Below are 19,481 nucleotides of genomic sequence, written 5' to 3' on the forward strand. Positions count from 1 at the left end.
TACTAAATCCTGACAGATCATTATATCTCAAGATTGCATTTGTCTCAGTACTCTCAACGATTTGACTTCAAGTCCCACAATGCATTTCCTGAGTGTCTGCTGCTGTTCACGGAGGGCTGTGTGGGGTAACTGCTAAAGTGGTTGCAATGCGGCTAGTTAAGTGTTGCGCATAGTTTTACCTCGAAATACATTTTCTTCCCCGTCATCTTTTCAACCGGGCAGTGTTTGCATCGGGATATACTGAAATCATGGAGATTGGAACTGAAATTAGCAAGAAAATACGGGTAAATATGTGTGGCAAGGCCACCCACTCAAGCTGACCTGGCTAGTTTATTATAGCTGGCTAATGTTAGCATTGCTGAGAAGCTAGCCATAGGTTGTTAGCTATTTGGGTTTAAGTTCATTCATTGCGTTATATACACTTCTGTTTCTTCTTGCTTATTTTTATCTGCACAATACTAGATTTGCACGCAATTGCTTTCTTGGTCGTATCCATTGCATGCTTAGAAGTGTTAAGCTTATATCTTGCTCTTTGCGGAGAGACCAAGACGTCTTGACAAGACAAGGTACAGTAAATTTGCAAATAAAGCCTGTTTCCCTCAGTGCAGAGGCCCCAGCATCGCAACTTGCTGTGATTTGCCATAGCTGGTCAAGTGGCAACATTATGAGGGTGTTCCATGCATCGTACATAGGCCTAGTCCTACAGTGCGCAGGTTTGAGTTATCTTGCCCTAAAAATACAATGGTTGTACCAAAAACAAGGAGTGAGAATACCTGTCATAGCAAGATTTTGCCATTGCAAGGGCATTAGGGAAAAAGCTTTGTGCACTGTCAGTATCGCAGAGAAGCTGTTGCCAGCCATCGACAGATACTGGAAATGGATTTTAACACAGTTGCTGTCCCTTAGGCTGCCATCAAAGGAAAACTACAGGAGCTCGGAGCCTATGTTGGTGAGTAGAAAAGTTGAATTTAAATTAGTGTGTCATCATTTAGGGGTGAAGAAGTTGGTTTGGTTTGTTCATACAACCCACCTCTGCCTCTATTCCCAAAGTGGTCTTGACTCATGAAATTAAGCAATAAATATTACTTAGGTTGCTGGTCTCTGTTCAGACTTATAATCTGTAAAGTTGCTGACGTGGTGTCAAAATGAGACTGTACAATGAAATGACGTTTGGAGAGCTTAAACTGTTGTGCTGCTCACACTGGTACATTAAATAGAGAAATCGAATTCAGTAAAAAGTGTATTTACTGTTCAGACAATGGTGTTCTTTGACCTTCTGACCATAATTTCCTCACCAGACGAAGAACTTCCAGACTACATCATGGTCATGGTGGCCAACAAGAAAAATGCACAGCAGATGGCAGACGACCTGTCCCTTTTCCTTGGGAACAATACCATCAAGTTCACAGTGTGGTATGTCCAACTATGGAAACAGTTGTAGTCTTGTTTGCCTCAAAACAGGGCATGTTTCAGGAACCTCTGAGTTGAAACAATATTTTAACATGATGGGAGTTGGCTTCCGTCCTATTGGTCTTTCCATCCCCCATATCTGTACTCTTACTGTACAAGTCTTTGTCATGTGTTCCATGCAGGCACACACTCACACACACACACACACACACAGACAGACACTCTCACTCACTCACTCACTCACTCACTCACTCACTCACTCACTCACTCACTAAGTACACAGCACTTTTTGACATACAGTATGTGCTCAGGTCACATTGACCCATATCATATTGACTCATATCATCTAATCTGCGTAACTGTAGGATGTTTTCTTCCATTTTCTTCCATCCGTTAGTCCTTTCTTCTGTATGGATTATAGACTATCCCTCTCTGTTAAGTATGAAGCACAACACATCTCATACATATGCTCAAGACGGCCACCCCCTCCCCTCATTTTCCTCCTCTTCCTTATTCATCCTGTTATTGACCACGCTTGTGCTCTGGGGGCTGCTACATTGTTTTCTTTTTTGCAAACATTTTTACTTTGAAACAAACTGTCTTTCTCTGCTGTTGGTGCACATTTCAAGATGGGTTAACTCTTTAGATGCATACGTATGTTTCACGTCTAAGTGTGATGTTTTCATTGTGATTTTATTCACTTTTACATTTATTTTTACTATTGTGCACAATTTATTAAAGGATAACTTCAGTCAATTTCAACATGCAGTTGTAATGCTCACACTATGCAACATCAGCAGACAACTAGCAAACAGCAATACCTTTTGGGAAAATATTTGGAGTAGGCCTATGTTGAGATTTTTTTAAATGTAAACAAAAGCTGCCCCCATTAGAATAGTTAATATCTTTGAATGGGCTGAGCCGAAAAATTCAGCATCACTGGGTACTGACAAGTCAAGGGTAACGTGAGCAATACAACAGCATATTGAAAATGGCTGAAATGGTCCTTTAAATGCCTGTAACAGATGTTTTGAGAACCAAACAACAATGTAGGTGACATTCGCTTATACCCTACTGCATGTTGTTTTAACATTGATCATTTTCTGTATTGTTTATAGGTTGCATGGCGTCCTGGAAAAACTAAGATCAGTTGCTGTTGGTAAGTTCTGAAAAGATATTTATTTCTTTAAATTAAAGAAATGTAGTCAGTTATTTTTCACCCTAGGCCTCCGCGGAAAAAAAAACTCACGGCACGCTACTGCTTGGAATACCCTCTAATATGTACTGTACTGTCTTTTCAGAGCCAACCTCTCTCAGGCCACAGCTTGACTCTAACACGAGTGGCCAGGTGTCCAAGAGCCGTGACAGTGAGAAGAGAGGAGAGGACTCCAGAGCCCTGACTGTGTCCAGCTCGCGCTCCGATAAGACGGAATCTAGAGTCTCCAGTTCTGCCCATGACAACCACAACAGGTGGGTGTTAAAGCAACACTAGGTAGTTTTCCATCCCCGAGTTGTTTTAGGTGGTTGACTCTCTTTAGGGGTATTCATGAAGCTGTGCACTCATCCATTCATGCATCCTTCCAGTACTCTACTCTACAACTATACAACTATATTTCAAAAAACTATGCAACTACATCTGTATTTCAAACTGTATTCTCCCGCCGCTCTCCCTCAGGCGAGGGTCTTCGGACAAGAGCAACGCGTCTCGCCTGACCTCGGCCGTGAAGCCCCTGGTTGAGGCTTACTCGTCCTCCGAGGCCGTCATCGACATCAAAGCCGACCTTGACGACAACCTTATGACAGAGGAGCACAACGTGCCGAGCTTGCCACACATGGGCCGGCCGCGGTTCACATCTGGGCGCTCTGCAGCTTCGTCGGCAGCGGCGGAGGGACTCAGATCGCGCGTGCCACCGGGGTCTTCTTCGCTGCGTAGCTCCGGTCGCACGGCGGAAGGGTACAGGCCCTCGCAGGAGCGCTCCAGCTCGGCGTACGGGCGGGGATCCAGGAATGGCAGCAGCAGCGGTGGTGGTGGTGGTGGTGGTGGCGGCGGTAGCAGTAGCAGGGTGAGCATCACACAGCTTTCTTTTGCACTTAATATTTGTGACGGGTAGAAAAAGACAGATGAGGTCCTGTCGTGGTTTGACGATGGGGTACTCGTCTGCTATGCGGCTGGCCCGGGTTCGATTCTGGCCCGGGTCCTTTGCCGGTCGTTCCCTGTCTCTCTCTCTCTCCCAAGTGTTTCCTGTCTCTCTGTCATAGCTGTCTGGTGAATAGTGAAGTCTAAAAGTCCAAAAAAAATATCTTTAAAAAAAAAGACAGAGGAGCTGTCTTTGTTTGTTTCTACTACGGGCACACGACAAACAAGTACCTCCCATCCTCTCCTGTTGCTTGTGCTCTCGTGATGCGAGGCAAGACGCAATTGATGATCAACATTTTATATCTTGCAAAAGCACAATTCAAAGGTCATTGTCTCATGTACAGGTGGAATGTTGGATGGGGAAAAGCCCCTGAATTGTTGCTCTGCCTAGGCCGACAACTGGAAAACTTGATTGTTTTCTCCACGGAGGTGGGGTGACAGAGGCAAGAGGCCACAGGCAAAAGAGAAGGATGAGGCGGGGTTGGGGTCGGGGGGGGTACCGTACTTGTTTGGCTTGGACGCTATTTGTGATAGAAAAAGACAGACATGATGACCTTTTCCAAATGCAAACGGCCACTGTTGAGTAGTAATTAAAAATCCAAACTGCTCCAAAAAGTGTCTTTGGGTGCAAGCAACTGAATCAGTACATTTGTTGTAGAAACTACAATTCAAAGACCGACGTTTCAGCCTAAGCTTTCTTCCTCTTCCTGAAGACGCCGACGAAAGCTTAGGCCGAAACGTCTATCTGTGTGTCATGCTGAAAAAAGGAAAAAAACAAACATAGAATTGTTGTCGAGAGTGCTGCTTTTCTACAGTAAACATTGTGTGCATTCCAATATGTAGACTTGCGTCCTCCACTTGTGCTTGTTGCCTCGTACCAGGAAGTGATACGTCGTGATGACATCACTGACAACAGCATTGTATTTCAAGATCTCGCAAAAGCTCAATTGTAAAGTAATTTTCTCATTTGCAAACTGGATGGTAAATGAAGAATAGTCCCCCAAATTGTTGTGGCTAGCTTAATTGTTTTCTCCATGGAGGCGGGGCGTCAGCAGAACGTGAGGCCACAACCACAAGCACAAGTGGAGGAAAGTCTGCATATTGAAACGCACCCATTATTCTTATTATTACCTGCCCACCCTTTGTTTCCTGGTCCAGGACGAGCTGTCCCGCAAGAGGAAGGCCCCGGTGGCGAGCTCGGTGGTGCGGGTGCAGCGGCGGGGGGAGGAGGCACAGGACAGTGATAACGTGGACGAAGACGAGGAAGAGGAGGAGTACTACAGCTCAAGGGGAGGCCTCTCCAGCAGGGTCTCCCTGCCCTCCAAACCCGAGCGCAAGTACGCCAGCCTCAGCCGTAGCTTTTACTTTGATCTTCCCCATTTTGACTTTCTTGACGTAGCCTGCGGGTGGCGCCAAAAACACAAGTGCATCCAGCATTGGACAGGTTGCCATGTCCGATGCTGCTGTTGTTTTTTTATGATTGTAAATAAAAAGTAAAATATATGATTATGGTATAACTGTGATGTGCGCTGAGGTAACTTTGTCTTCCCGTAGGCCCTCCCTTCCCCCAGCCAAGCAGGCCAACAAGAACCTCATCTTGAAGGCCATCTCAGAAGCACAGCACTCCATCTCAAGGACCACAAGCTACACATCAGCAAGCCATACAACAGGTAAAAGCTGTTCTCACAATTCAGACTTGCTCTTCCGAGCAGAGACACTGTCCAAGACACTGAAAAAGTTACTCAAGCCACTTTCTTGACGAGGTCCCCTGAATAGGTTTTGTATTGCAAAAGTAATTTGTAAAATACTGAAGTTTTATTTCTGGAAGGGTCATGTACTTGAAGCTGCATAACATGGCCTTCAACTGATGATGGTTGCACTTTAGTGATGCACGATATGAAAAATTTCAACCGATACGATAACCGATAATTACCTGCTTCTCATAACCGATACTGATACCCGATATGTTCACATTTTCATATTTAACCTAATATATTGATATAATCTACTCCTCAGTGGTGAAGAGCATCTTAACAGGGTCCATCATCACCTGGTATGGAAATGTCACAGTGCGTGAGCAGAATAATACTCCTAGAATACCTGTCACAGGCTTGTTTCACCTACCTGGACTGAATGAAAAGATAAAGTAAAAGTTGCTACTCGGCTTGAACGCAGTTCCCACGTTTTCATTAAATTAACCGATATTTTAATCGGGAAAACATTATATCGGGCCGATATTAAAAAAGCCCATATCGGCCGATATTTTAGTGGACCGATATATATCATGCATTACACTTCTCCGATAAGCAGCAAATCCCACCTTGACTAATACATGCTCTGCCGTAAAATACTGGGTGTATATGAGGGGACGGGCGCGCATCATGCATTTGCACAGACAGTGGAGTGATCACTCTGTGTTTTTTGGGACAGAGGGTTGATTCAAACTGCCACAATCTGGTTTGAGATAGACAGTAAATTACCATGGCAGCATACATCAGTTTAAACCAGGGCTTCGAACCGGTTCAAGGAACGAAAACGAAAACCAGGAACCACTTTTTGTATTTTACAGGGAACAGAAACGAAACCGGAAACGTTATTATTTTTTATGTTCTGGAACGGGAACACTTATTTAAAAATAATGGTAACCGGTTAATACCGGTTAATACCGTTCCTTAAACTAAAAAAAAAATAATTGTTTTCCTGCGCACGTTACCATGACGGCTGAGGTTCACGTCTTGTGTGACATCGGACATTCTCTGACTGAATGGAGAGAGAGCTGTAGATTACAAAGTCTTCACTCCACATCTTAATTGAGAGAAACCACTGTCATACAAAAGGACAGAGTTTGCATTGCATTATTGTAAGACATTGCAGGGAAGCGCGTGTAAAGCGCACCGACAATGTTTCGGCGTTATTGGGCATCCATGGCCGTTTCAAATATGCACAAACTCACAATGTCCATCATAGTGCTCCCCGTGACCCAAGTCAGCGTAGAGCGCACATTTTCATAATTGAGGTTTATTCTCTGCTTCTCCGCTTAGGTCGTCCCTGAATGATAAAATTCTGGAGGATATTCTTTTCATCCGCTTGAATAAGCAGTTTTGAATGTAGGCTGACTCATTTGCACTTCCGTCTTTCTTGGTTAACGTCAGTTAGGCCTATTGGGAGTAATCAGCTGACAGGAACGAAATGAACCGTTCCGGGAACAATATTTTTTGGTTCTAACCGGTTCGGGAACGTCAATTTATTGGTGGAACTCAAAACCGGAAACGTTATAATTCCGTTTCTGTTCGGAACGGAACGTTTGGAAAAAAATAACGGTTCAAAGCCCTGGTTTAAACATATCCACTTTTTGGAAGTACGGGTTTATCAGGAAACAAACACATGATCAAGTTACTCTCAAAGTTAACCCTGATAAGCCAATAACTCCGCTTTGTAGTACAGGCCCGGGTGACCTGTGAGTGTTTTTGTCGTTGTCCCCCTTAGCTCCTCAGCGTCAGACGGTGCCGGTGCTGCCCCGGGCCCGCAGCAGTGAGGAGATGAAGAGCGCCATCCGCTTCGTACAGGAGCAGCTGCAGGGCCTGATCAACCCAGAGGCACAACTCGGTACGTCTGGCAACCAACCAACACCTCCCACTGTACCTACAGTATACATGTGGTCTGGCAAACCAACCAACACCCCCTACTATACCTATACAGCAGGGCTTGACACTGGCACCTGCCAACCGGCCAAATGCTGGTAAAACTTGGCTGTGGCTGGTAACAATTTCAGTGTCACTAGCCAATTTGGCAGGTAACTTATTCTATGGTATGACACGACATATCAGAAAATTGTATATTCTGCACTTTGCCCCTTGTGTATCAATTGTTTGTATTTAAGTTCATGAAAAAGCTCAGTTACTCAGTTTCTATCTGTTTTATTTCCATGTAGAAACCCATGCACTCATCTTCTTGCTTTAAACACCTCATCTGAGGTTAGATGTACAGCGTCAGGATTAAAAAAAGAATAATAATTTGTGGCTAGTAGAATAGCTGGGTGGCTAGTGACTCGGGGAAAACCAGTAGCCACAGTGGCCGGCAAGCGAAAAGGTTAATGTCAAGACCTGCTATACAGTCTGGCAACCAACCAATACCTCCTGCTATACCTATACAGTCTGCCAAACAACCAACACCTCCTACTATACCTATACAGTCCGGCAACCAACCAACACCCCCTACTGTACCTACAGTTTACATGTGGTCTGGCAAACCAACCAACACCCCCTACTATACCTATACAGTCTGCCAACCAACCAACACCTCCTACTATACCTATACAGTCTGCCAACCAACCAACACCTCCTACTATACCTATACAGTCTGCCAACCAACCAACACCTCTAGGGCTGTCCCGACTATTCGACGTAATCGATTACGTCGATTGCGTAAATAAGTCGGCGTGTTCAACATACCGTCGATTGCGTGATTTGCGGCAAAAAAAAAAAAAATTTTTTTTTTTTTTTAACTTTTTTTTTTTTTTAAACGATTTCCGTTTTTGTTAAAAACGATTTGAATTACGATTTCCTTAGCATTTTCCTCCTGGAGTAAATACATCCTATAGAGAAAACCACAAGTGCTTGAAAGACAGGGATCACAAGTCTAGTCAAGTTGTTGTAGTTAACTTGGGTTTGGGAGCGATATAAAAAACCTTCAGAGAAGTCATACTATACTCATTGTTTTGCGTTTACGCTAAGTGAATAAGTGATTTGAACTGAAACAAATAGATATATTAGGCCTGTATTTATTAGTCTGTGACTAATTTATAAAATGTCCCCTTTTTTAGAAATCATTGTCCTAATAGGCCCTAGGTGCACTCTGCTTTATTTGTCTATTATTTTTCAGGTCAAAATTAAGTGGCATATCACAGTTTTTGCCTTCCAAAAAAAATAAAAATAATCGCGACTATTCGAAAAAAATAGTTGATAGAATAATCGGGAGAAAAATAATCGTTAGGGACAGCCCTAAACACCTCCTAACTATACAGTCTGGCAACCAACCAATACCTCCTGCTATACCTATACAGTCTGCCAAACAACCAACACCTCCTACTATACCTATACAGTCCGGCAACCAACCAACACCCCCTACTATACCTATACGGTCTGGCAACCAACCAACACCTCCTACTATACCTATACAGTCTGCCAACCAACCAAACACCTCATACTATACCTATACAGTCTGCCAACCAACCAACACCTCCTACTATACCTATACAGTCTGCCAACCAACCAACACCTCCTACTATACCTATACAGTCTGGCTACCAACCAACACCTCCTACTATACCTATACAGTCTGGCTACCAACCAACACCTCCTACTATACCTATACAGTCTGGCTACCAACCAACACCTCCTACTATAACTATACATGCGGTCACCTCGGTCCGTCTGGCAACCAACCCTATATACTAGTGTTGTAGCGCTCGAGACCAGTCTTGGTCTTAAGACCATTTTTCCGTGGTCTTGGTCTCGGACGTAGCGGTCTTGAGGGGATTTGTGTACAAATCAAGCCACTCATGCTCACCACAAAACCTTATCATGGCACAATGTTTAAAAAGATGTCCTATGGTGTATTTTGTCTAGTTTGTATTAAAACATGTTTATTTCAGGCCATAGAGTTCAACTTAATTATGGTAGCCTGCACTAGTTCACAGTTCACAATCTCTAGCACTCTAGGGCTAGTCTTGACTTGGTTTCGCCCTGTCTTGGTCTTGGCCTCGACAGGTCTGTCTTGGTCTTGGTCTCGATACCCTCCGGTTTTGGTAATGTCTTGGTCTCGGACTAAGCGGTCTTCATCACTACATCACTACTATATACACAGTTTATGGTATATCAAGTGACTGAAGAAGACGCGCACTGTGTCGAAACGTCAGTCATTATGTTTGCACCACAATAAAATAAATAAAAAGTATCTGAGTGCTCCAGTCATGCCTGGCCTAGTGTTTCTGAAGTGGACCAGTTTGCCTTCCAAGTTGTATTTGTTGTTGTTGTTGTTGCTTTAATTGCATGTTGCCTATGTCTCCTCAGGTCAGTCCAGGTCCCTGGCATCTCGGCTGCAAGACGCTCCAGAAGTAGAGGCGTCGCCGCAGCAACAAGGCTATGGTACGGTGTCCTGTTGGTTCATAGGCACCCAAACGTTTTTTGTATTTTTTTAAAATTAATATTCAATGCAACGTTTTGAGCCTTCGTGGCTCATCCTCAGACTGGTAATGCTATGTTAAGCCTCATCACATACACAAATGTGGTAGAGAGTTCAAGGTTTGTTTGTTTTTTTGGCATATGTTTAGTATGTACATGAAACAAGATTACCAATGTGAATATGGCGTTGTGGTTGTTTTACTCGCTTTTTTGTTGCCATTAATCAGTGGCAATCAATTCTTTTCTAATTTGACAGAATGTATTTTCAATGAAGGGGATGGAAAATGTAGTAGTTTAAAATTTGTCTGGAGCCTTTACTCAGATTTTACTGAATCATGTCAATGACAGAGCAGGTAGCAGGCAGGTAATGTAATGACAACCTTTGGCTTTCACATTCACTTTCCCTTTCTATGGGCACAGAGCGCTAGCTGTTTTGTTGTCTGAACGCTCACTCAGATCTGGGAAAGGCAGATAAACGTAACAGCGGTCTTTGCATTCCCTCTCCCCTTCTCCTCTCCCAAACACACACACACACACACCCTTTTCCTCTCCTCTCCTCTCCCTCGCTCTCCCCTAGATGCGCAACTACTTGAGATGAACAGGCTCAAGGCGTTTGACACGCGCTCCTTCATCGTGACGCGCCCGGAGGTGGAGGAGGCTCCTGCGTCCTCGGTGAGGCAACGGTTGGGGGCGGCCATGCAGCAGCGGCTGGGGGCTGCCGTGCAGCAGCGACTGGGGGTGGCCGTGCAGCAGCAAGAGGAGGGCCCAGGGGCCCCTCTGGCCTCCAACACCACTAACACCAACACCACAGTCAGCAGCAGCAGCAGCAGCAGCCATCATGGCAGCCACGGAGGCAGCAGTGTCCCCATCATCCGCACCGTCCAGCCCAGGTACGCTTGCTAGACCCTTGCTAGACAGAGACAGCGAACAGTTACAGGAAACTTTTGTGGGGAGAGAGAGACGGGGAAGGACCGGCAAAGGACCCGGCCGGAACCGAACCCGGGCCAGTTGCGCAGCAGAAGAGTGCCCCAACGCCAGCGCCATGGCAGGGCCCACTAGCTAGACATTTAAGGCCACAGTACATTGATCCCGAGAGGATTGCTGTGCAATGGCTCCGCAATGTATGGCTTATGGATTAAAAGATTTTTCTTTGGTTTTAGTGGAATGTCTATGAGGCTTTTTCTGTTTCATGTGTTACAGACAATAAAGTGTTATCTTATCGTAGCTTATGTTATACTCATAGCAGTACAATAATTAGCATTTACTTCATTTATGGGCATTAGCTGTTTTACCACCTAATATCTGAACCCCCAAAAAAGTAATTGACCTATATAATGTATCCTGCACATTAACACTGTGTGTGTGTGTCTGTCTGTCTGTCTGTCTGTCTGTCTGTCTGTCCAGGGAGCGCCTAGAGACAGCCCCTGCCAGCCCCAAGTTCATTGTGACTCTGGACGGGGTGCCGAGTCCTCTGGCGAGCCGCGGGGAGCAGGAGCAGGAGATGGAGGTGGAGGAGGAGGGGATGGGGGTGCGAGGGATGGGGATGGGGGCCGGGGACGGGCAGCGGCCCACTCAGCCCTTTGGCCTGTTGCATGCGTCATCCAGACATCTAGGCATCCAGCGCATCAGCGCCCACCAGAGGCTGCAGAAGGTGGCCAACACCAGCTACTCTGACGGTAGGCAACCGGTCCCCAATTCGCACAGGAAAAAGTACAGATCCTGGCCATATAATTAGAATATCATGAAAAGTTTATTTATTTCCATAATTCCATCAATAATGTTTAACTTTCATGGATTGAAGATGCATTGCCCACATTTTGAAGTATTCCAATCATTCATTTGTTTATTTTTTATATGTATTGGCCTTCCGGCTCCAAAACAAACATGAATTGAGGAATTCACATTATTAGAATATTGTCATAAAAACACAATTTTATTCAGAAAAAAAGAAAAAAGAAATTCCTTCACTCTTGTCAAACTTCATTTAAAAATGCACCTTAAATGCATGTATCTTTCAAAATTGTATGGGTTTTAATTCATTAATTTTCTCTATTTTCACATTTTATGTCTGGCTTGTAAGATGACCTTGTCCTGTTTAATGAAATGTTTGTTGTATTTATTGATTGAGCATTTGGGTGAAATCAATCAATCACCACATAATTCATCACATTGGTGTGACCTTGCATTATGATGTCATAATGTTCTAGTGGTCATTGGCACAATGTCTGTATGACATCATCACTGTGTGTGTTCTAATGTTATTGTGTTCTTATGCCATTCATGTGTTGACTGTCAGATGAAGCAGACATGGAGGAGGAAGACATGGAGATGATGGAACAGGGGCCTGTTCCTGTGAAGAGACCCAAAGTTCTGGAACGCTGCAAGTTCTGGCCAGTGTGCAAAACTGGAGATGAGTGTCCCTTTCATCACCCGACTACCCAGTGCAAGTAGGTGTTTGACTGATTTGGGGGGTTGGGAAGTGTTGCATTACGAAAGCAAACAGCCCAGTGTGTCTCTCTTAGGTTCTTTTCTTAATATTACTGTTTACAACCAAGTGACTTACTGGCTAGGCCTGAAGAATAGAGCAAAATTGCAAAAGTTTGCCTTTCACAGTGACACATGTAGAATGGAGTAGCTCTCTGGCTACTTGAGTTTTAGGGCTTAGGCCCTAAATATTGTAAATATGCTTGAGCAATAATATCATCCTAGATGTCTTAGGTCTTCAGAATCTCCTCTACTGGTTGTGCCTATAGGGTCAAGTCTAAACAGGGTGAAATGGCATCAAGTCATTATGCTGCAAAATGCTGGAACCAACTTCCTGTCCATATTAGAACAGCCCCAACAGTATCTTGTTTTCAAAGGAAATTAAAAACAGCCTTATTCTCATCTGCCTTTGATGATAGTTAATTACACACTATCTATAGAACAATTTAGTTTTTTCTTCTCTTTTCTCTATTATAAAGCACATTGAATGACATTGATGTATGATAATGTGCTATATAAATATTTTTGATTGATGATGTTCTATGATGCGGTCGTGACTGGTGAGTGTATGCATCTGTCCAATTTTGATTGATTGATTGATATGTCTCTGTCCACCCCTTTGTGTCTTCCAGAACCTTCCCCAGCTGTAAGTTTGGCGATAAGTGCCTGTATGTCCACCCCAACTGCAAGTTCGATGCCAAGTGCTCCAAGGCCGACTGCCCCTTCACTCACGTCAGCCGCCGAGGTGCACCCCACCCCCCGCCTCGACCAGGTGAGTGTTCCGCACCACATTACCCCCACCATGCGTGTGTGTGTGTGTGTGAATTTGTGTGTGTTTGTTTGTGTCGCCACAGCAGACAATCCACAAGATGACGTATATCAAACAACTGAATACAACTGTGACAGAAAAAAAGAAATTCAAAAGAAAGATGTTTCAATTAAAAATATATATAGATATACAGTATATGCATAATTAAAAGCAATTAAAAACCTAATCAAAGCTTCAAATTGAACTGTGCCTGATAATGAGCTCCTGTGTCGTGTTTGCAGTTGCCCCGGCGATGGCGACGGTGCAGCCCAAATCCACCTGTCGCTTCTTCCCCAACTGCAAGAACATGGAGTGCCCTTTCTATCATCCCAAGGTAAGGAGGCGTTTTGCTACTGAGGCCCTTTCTCATGTGCAGGATGCTGACAAGAGGCAATTTGGGTCCTGTTGATTGTTGTCCTACATTTTTTTAAATGCCTTTAACATCTTAAATTCGTTAAATGATTTCTTGTTGCATACATGACTAAATTCATTGAATGATTTATTGTTGCATACATGACTAAATTCATTGAATGATTTATTGTTACATACATGACTATAATTGTGTGTGTGTGTGTGTGTCTGTGTGTGTGTCTGTGTGTGTGTGTGTGTGTGTGTGTGTGTGTGTGTGTGTGTGTGTAGCCCTGCCGTTTTGCAGGGCAGTGCAAACGTTCTGGCTGCACCTTCTACCATCCTTCCAAATGTGTGCCACCTCGCAGTGCCCTCAAGTGGACCAAAGCTCAAACCAGGTACGCCAGCTGTCTATTTTCATTCTGTGTTGATTTCTGCGTGCGTCGTGTTGTGTTGGTACTGAGCTCTAACAAAGATGTTCTCCAAACAAACTGCTAAAGTACTGTCGATGAGCTGTATGAATGAATCTGTTACCATTATAATGATTATAGTTATTATTGTATAGAGTCAGTATCCTGACGTTAAGAGGCATATAGACTCTACATATCACTGTAGTTGTGTGTTGGGATTAGTAGAGGCACGGCTGAGGATTCATATTTAGTGACTTAATCTTATATTTATTTATTATTTAACAGTTCTCTTTGTAGCTTAATGTTAAGTAGTGCAAACAATTATGAACGAACATTTCCGTAGTTTTTACCGGTTTTGGAAAAAGGCTTTTGCTAAAAGTAGTCCAACAATACGTACTTGTGTAAAGTTCATCAATTAATGTTATTTTCTTGTCTCTTTCTCTTTTTTTTTTAGTTGAAAAAGAATGGAAATCGACTGCAGAAGACAATGTTGGCATGCTTCAGCCCCTGTTTGTTTTCTAGTTTTGTTAGATTTTATTTGACTGGAAAGTTGTCTTATCCTGATTTTATTTTGCCAGATTTCTAAGAGGTTATGGAATGTTTTTTGTTTTATATAGCTGCACATGTTTTCAGAATGTTGTTTGTGCAGTAAAGCGTTATACAAAGTACACTCTCAGTCTGGGCATTTTTCTTTTTAAAAATATGGTACATTGCTGTTTCCATATGATGTCGAGGAAAAAAAATCATTGATGCCAAGGACTGATTACTGCACAGGCCTAGCCTGGTGAACCAGCGCCACCCGCTGGACGGCAAAATGTTTTGTCTACGGGTGGGTCTGGCCTCGCATAATGATTCAATGAAGCCAGAATGCCATGAATCTGGCAAACCAATTACAACGCAAAGATGTGTTTTGAATCAAAGCGGGCAGGGTTTTGAGGGAAGGTTGTTCTAATCAACAATCTTCGGATGTATTATGCATCGAGGCCAGACTAAATTAGACATCCACATTTAGTCTGGTTTATAAGGCTAGCACAGGCCTACACAAAAGCCAAGGGGGTCCGGAAGCCCAAGCCTCCGTGCTACAAGAAAAAAACAATTCCATTATTGGTCTAGATTTGTGTTCAAATTGGTCAATGAGTTAAAATTGCAATTTAAATGACTGTATTTTCAAAATTTCTCAATGGAGAATCCTGAGATGCCCCAACAATGAAGGCTCTCTAACGTCTTCACTGAACCCTAAATATTTTGTAGCCTTGCGATGCCATGGAGGGGAGGGGGCTTTCTTGCTATCTGGCCCAGGGACCCATGGAGTCATAATCTGTCCCTGATTGATGTAGCCAGGCCGTGCCCTAGAGTGCGTTTTAATATGCGACCTTGCCTCCTCCACTTGCTTCTCGTCATGATGACATCACTGACAACAGCATTATATTTCAATATCTTGCAAAAGCTCAATTGTAGTCTTTTTCTCTTTTGCAATTGGGATGGTGAATGAAAAACAGTCCCTCAAAAGTTGTTGTGGCTAGGCTGACAGCTGGGAAACTTTATCGTGTTCTCCACGGAGGAGGGGCCAGGAGGCGGGACGAGGAGACAAGCGCAAGTGGAGGAGGCAAGGTCGCATATTAAAACGCACTCCTAGTGACGCAACAACTTCAGCATTGCTACCAGTCAGGTCAAGAGTCAATGCAAGTACTTTCTGAGTTCCCGCAAATTTGTATATGGGAACTCCTCCCACTTTGTTGGGAATCAAACAATCATTAGCAAACCAAGGGAGGTCATTTGGGAAATGCCGTTTGGGAAATGCTAATTGTTATGCACTTGGTCAGACCAAGTCTCGAAGAGATTTGAAAGTCGGTGATAATCAGGCTATCAAAAGAATACTAAAAGAACTGAAAGTAAAAGCCTGCATTAGAGCAGCAAATAATATTGTTTGAGAAATGAAATTCTATAATTCGGATAAAAAAAATAAAACTGCGCCCTCTACAGACGCCTCTTTTGAATAGTTCTGCAAAAGACCAGCAGTTACTCTTAAATTCCTGCAGGAGTCAGCGTGCGTTGCATGGCCACGAACTGAAGTGTCTGACGTGCTTTGAATTTTTCCCCATTTTTTTCATGTTCAGTTTACTGTATGAAGCACTTTGGAAAGTACAGATAGTGATAAAACACAGCGCATATTTTAAAAGGTTGGGTCTCGCTGTCTTGTTCAGGCTGCACTGCAGCGCCTATTCACAGGCGCTATCCCACTACTGATCGACACGGGGGCTTTGACCTGCTCCGTTTCCGACCTGGGCCGGTGCACCCCTCCTTAGTCGACCTGGTGCTCCAAGGCTCCCCCAGGAGCACCATATCGATACCGAACTTAGTGCGGACACCCGATCGACATAGCCCGCTGCAGCCCAGAACCCCTGAGCTCAAGCCATCCACCAGCCTCAGCCTCCCAGTAGCCTGGATTACAGGCGCGCGCCACCGCACCCGGCAATTGCTAGAGCGGATTCAACAGCATTTCAACATACTCTGATATCATCCTATGAGGCCTAATTGTTGATTTTCGTTTTTTCTTGACTACAACTGTCTACATTCATCCTCCTGTGTCAAGTTGAACTAATGTAGCTAAAATCTAGAGGCAAAATAAACCATTGGCAATCTCTTGAGATTTTGTTGAGATTGAAGCATAAGCAACTGAAAGTAAAAGCCTGCATTACAGCAGCAAATAATATTGTTTGAGAAATGAAATTCTATCATTCGGATATTCCAAATTAGTGCAAAATGGCGGACAGGTGTTCAAAAATCCCGTCAGGAAAAACTGCGCCCTCTACAGACGCCTCTTTTGAATAGTTCTGCAAAAGACCAGCAGTTACTCTTAAATTCCTGCAGGAGTCAGCGTGCGTTGCATGGCCACGAACTGAAGTGTCTGACGTGCTTTGAATTTTTCCCCATTTTTTTCATGTTCAGTTTACTGTATGAAGCACTTTGGAAAGTACAGATAGTGATAAAACACAGCGCATATTTTAAAAGGTTGGGTCTCGCTGTCTTGTTCAGGCTGCACTGCAGCGCCTATTCACAGGCGCTATCCCACTACTGATCGACACGGGGGCTTTGACCTGCTCCGTTTCCGACCTGGGCCGGTGCACCCCTCCTTAGTCGACCTGGTGCTCCAAGGCTCCCCCAGGAGCACCATATCGATACCGAACTTAGTGCGGACACCCGATCGACATAGCCCGCTGCAGCCCAGAACCCCTGAGCTCAAGCCATCCACCAGCCTCAGCCTCCCAGTAGCCTGGATTACAGGCGCGCGCCACCGCACCCGGCAATTGCTAGAGCGGATTCAACAGCATTTCAACATACTCTGATATCATCCTATGAGGCCTAATTGTTGATTTTCGTTTTTTCTTGACTACAACTGTCTACATTCATCCTCCTGTGTCAAGTTGAACTAATGTAGCTAAAATCTAGAGGCAAAATAAACCATTGGCAATCTCTTGAGATTTTGTTGAGATTGAAGCATAAGCAACTGAAAGTAAAAGCCTGCATTACAGCAGCAAATAATATTGTTTGAGAAATGAAATTCTATCATTCGGATATTCCAAATTAGTGCAAAATGGCGGACAGGTGTTCAAAAATCCCGTCAGGAAAAACTGCGCCCTCTACAGACGCCTCTTTTGAATAGTTCTGCAAAAGACCAGCAGTTACTCTTAAATTCCTGCAGGAGTCAGCGTGCGTTGCATGGCCACGAACTGAAGTGTCTGACGTGCTTTGAATTTTTCCCCATTTTTTTCATGTTCAGTTTACTGTATGAAGCACTTTGGAAAGTACAGATAGTGATAAAACACAGCGCATATTTTAAAAGGTTGGGTCTCGCTGTCTTGTTCAGGCTGCACTGCAGCGCCTATTCACAGGCGCTATCCCACTACTGATCGACACGGGGGCTTTGACCTGCTCCGTTTCCGACCTGGGCCGGTGCACCCCTCCTTAGTCGACCTGGTGCTCCAAGGCTCCCCCAGGAGCACCATATCGATACCGAACTTAGTGCGGACACCCGATCGACATAGCCCGCTGCAGCCCAGAACCCCTGAGCTCAAGCCATCCACCAGCCTCAGCCTCCCAGTAGCCTGGATTACAGGCGCGCGCCACCGCACCCGGCAATTGCTAGAGCGAATTCAACAGCATTTCAACATACTCTGATATCATCCTATGAGGCCTAATTGTTGATTTTCGTTTTTTGTTGACTACAACTGTCTACATTCATCCTCCTGTGTCAAGTTGAACTAATGTAGCTAAAATCTAGAGGCAAAATAAACCATTGGCAATCTCTTGAGATTTTGTTGAGATTGAAGCATAAGCAACTGAAAGTAAAAGCCTGCATTACAGCAGCAAATAATATTGTTTGAGAAATGAAATTCTATAATTCGGATATTCCAAATTAGTGCAAAATGGCGGACAGGTGTTCAAAAATCCCGTCAGGAAAAACTGCGCCCTCTACAGACGCCTCTTTTGAATAGTTCTGCAAAAGACCAGCAGTTACTCTTAAATTCCTGCAGGAGTCAGCGTGCGTTGCATGGCCACGAACTGAAGTGTCTGACGTGCTTTGAATTTTTCCCCATTTTTTTCATGTTCAGTTTACTGTATGAAGCACTTTGGAAAGTACAGATAGTGATAAAACACAGCGCATATTTTAAAAGGTTGGGTCTCGCTGTCTTGTTCAGGCTGCACTGCAGCGCCTATTCACAGGCGCTATCCCACTACTGATCGACACGGGGGCTTTGACCTGCTCCGTTTCCGACCTGGGCCGGTGCACCCCTCCTTAGTCGACCTGGTGCTCCAAGGCTCCCCCAGGAGCACCATATCGATACCGAACTTAGTGCGGACACCCGATCGACATAGCCCGCTGCAGCCCAGAACCCCTGAGCTCAAGCCATCCACCAGCCTCAGCCTCCCAGTAGCCTGGATTACAGGCGCGCGCCACCGCACCCGGCAATTGCTAGAGCGGATTCAACAGCATTTCAACATACTCTGATATCATCCTATGAGGCCTAATTGTTGATTTTCGTTTTTTCTTGACTACAACTGTCTACATTCATCCTCCTGTGTCAAGTTGAACTAATGTAGCTAAAATCTAGAGGCAAAATAAACCATTGGCAATCTCTTGAGATTTTGTTGAGATTGAAGCATAAGCAACTGAAAGTAAAAGCCTGCATTACAGCAGCAAATAATATTGTTTGAGAAATGAAATTCTATCATTCGGATATTCCAAATTAGTGCAAAATGGCGGACAGGTGTTCAAAAATCCCGTCAGGAAAAACTGCGCCCTCTACAGACGCCTCTTTTGAATAGTTCTGCAAAAGACCAGCAGTTACTCTTAAATTCCTGCAGGAGTCAGCGTGCGTTGCATGGCCACGAACTGAAGTGTCTGACGTGCTTTGAATTTTTCCCCATTTTTTTCATGTTCAGTTTACTGTATGAAGCACTTTGGAAAGTACAGATAGTGATAAAACACAGCGCATATTTTAAAAGGTTGGGTCTCGCTGTCTTGTTCAGGCTGCACTGCAGCGCCTATTCACAGGCGCTATCCCACTACTGATCGACACGGGGGCTTTGACCTGCTCCGTTTCCGACCTGGGCCGGTGCACCCCTCCTTAGTCGACCTGGTGCTCCAAGGCTCCCCCAGGAGCACCATATCGATACCGAACTTAGTGCGGACACCCGAT

General features: G+C 44.3%; 1 protein-coding gene across 1 annotated transcript; it reads left to right on the forward strand.

The window, feature by feature from the left end:
- Positions 1 to 93: 93 nt before the first annotated feature.
- zc3h14 (zinc finger CCCH-type containing 14) lies at positions 94 to 14,447 on the forward strand. The gene is made up of 17 exons (XM_063223275.1): positions 94 to 284; positions 907 to 949; positions 1,299 to 1,413; positions 2,529 to 2,569; positions 2,712 to 2,880; positions 3,086 to 3,473; positions 4,706 to 4,884; positions 5,102 to 5,217; positions 7,034 to 7,153; positions 9,619 to 9,693; positions 10,307 to 10,619; positions 11,134 to 11,405; positions 12,026 to 12,176; positions 12,846 to 12,985; positions 13,264 to 13,355; positions 13,661 to 13,767; positions 14,234 to 14,447. The coding sequence occupies exons 1-17, from the start codon at positions 249 to 251 to the stop codon at positions 14,235 to 14,237; spliced, it is 2,361 nt and encodes a 786-aa protein (XP_063079345.1). The 5' UTR covers positions 94 to 248; the 3' UTR covers positions 14,238 to 14,447.
- The last annotated feature ends 5,034 nt before the right edge of the window (positions 14,448 to 19,481 follow it).

The sequence above is a fragment of the Engraulis encrasicolus genome, chromosome 18, assembly GCF_034702125.1.
Source record: "Engraulis encrasicolus isolate BLACKSEA-1 chromosome 18, IST_EnEncr_1.0, whole genome shotgun sequence".
Taxonomy (NCBI): domain Eukaryota; kingdom Metazoa; phylum Chordata; class Actinopteri; order Clupeiformes; family Engraulidae; genus Engraulis; species Engraulis encrasicolus.

Excerpts from the sequence above, each read along its gene's own strand:
- zc3h14 (XM_063223275.1), top strand. The coding sequence starts at position 249 with ATGGAGATTGGAACTGAAATTAGCAAGAAAATACGG. Across the intron at positions 1,414-2,528 it reads ACCATCAAGTTCACAGTGTG|GTTGCATGGCGTCCTGGAAA; the intron begins GTATGTCCAACT and ends TATTGTTTATAG. Across the intron at positions 7,154-9,618 it reads CAACCCAGAGGCACAACTCG|GTCAGTCCAGGTCCCTGGCA; the intron begins GTACGTCTGGCA and ends ATGTCTCCTCAG.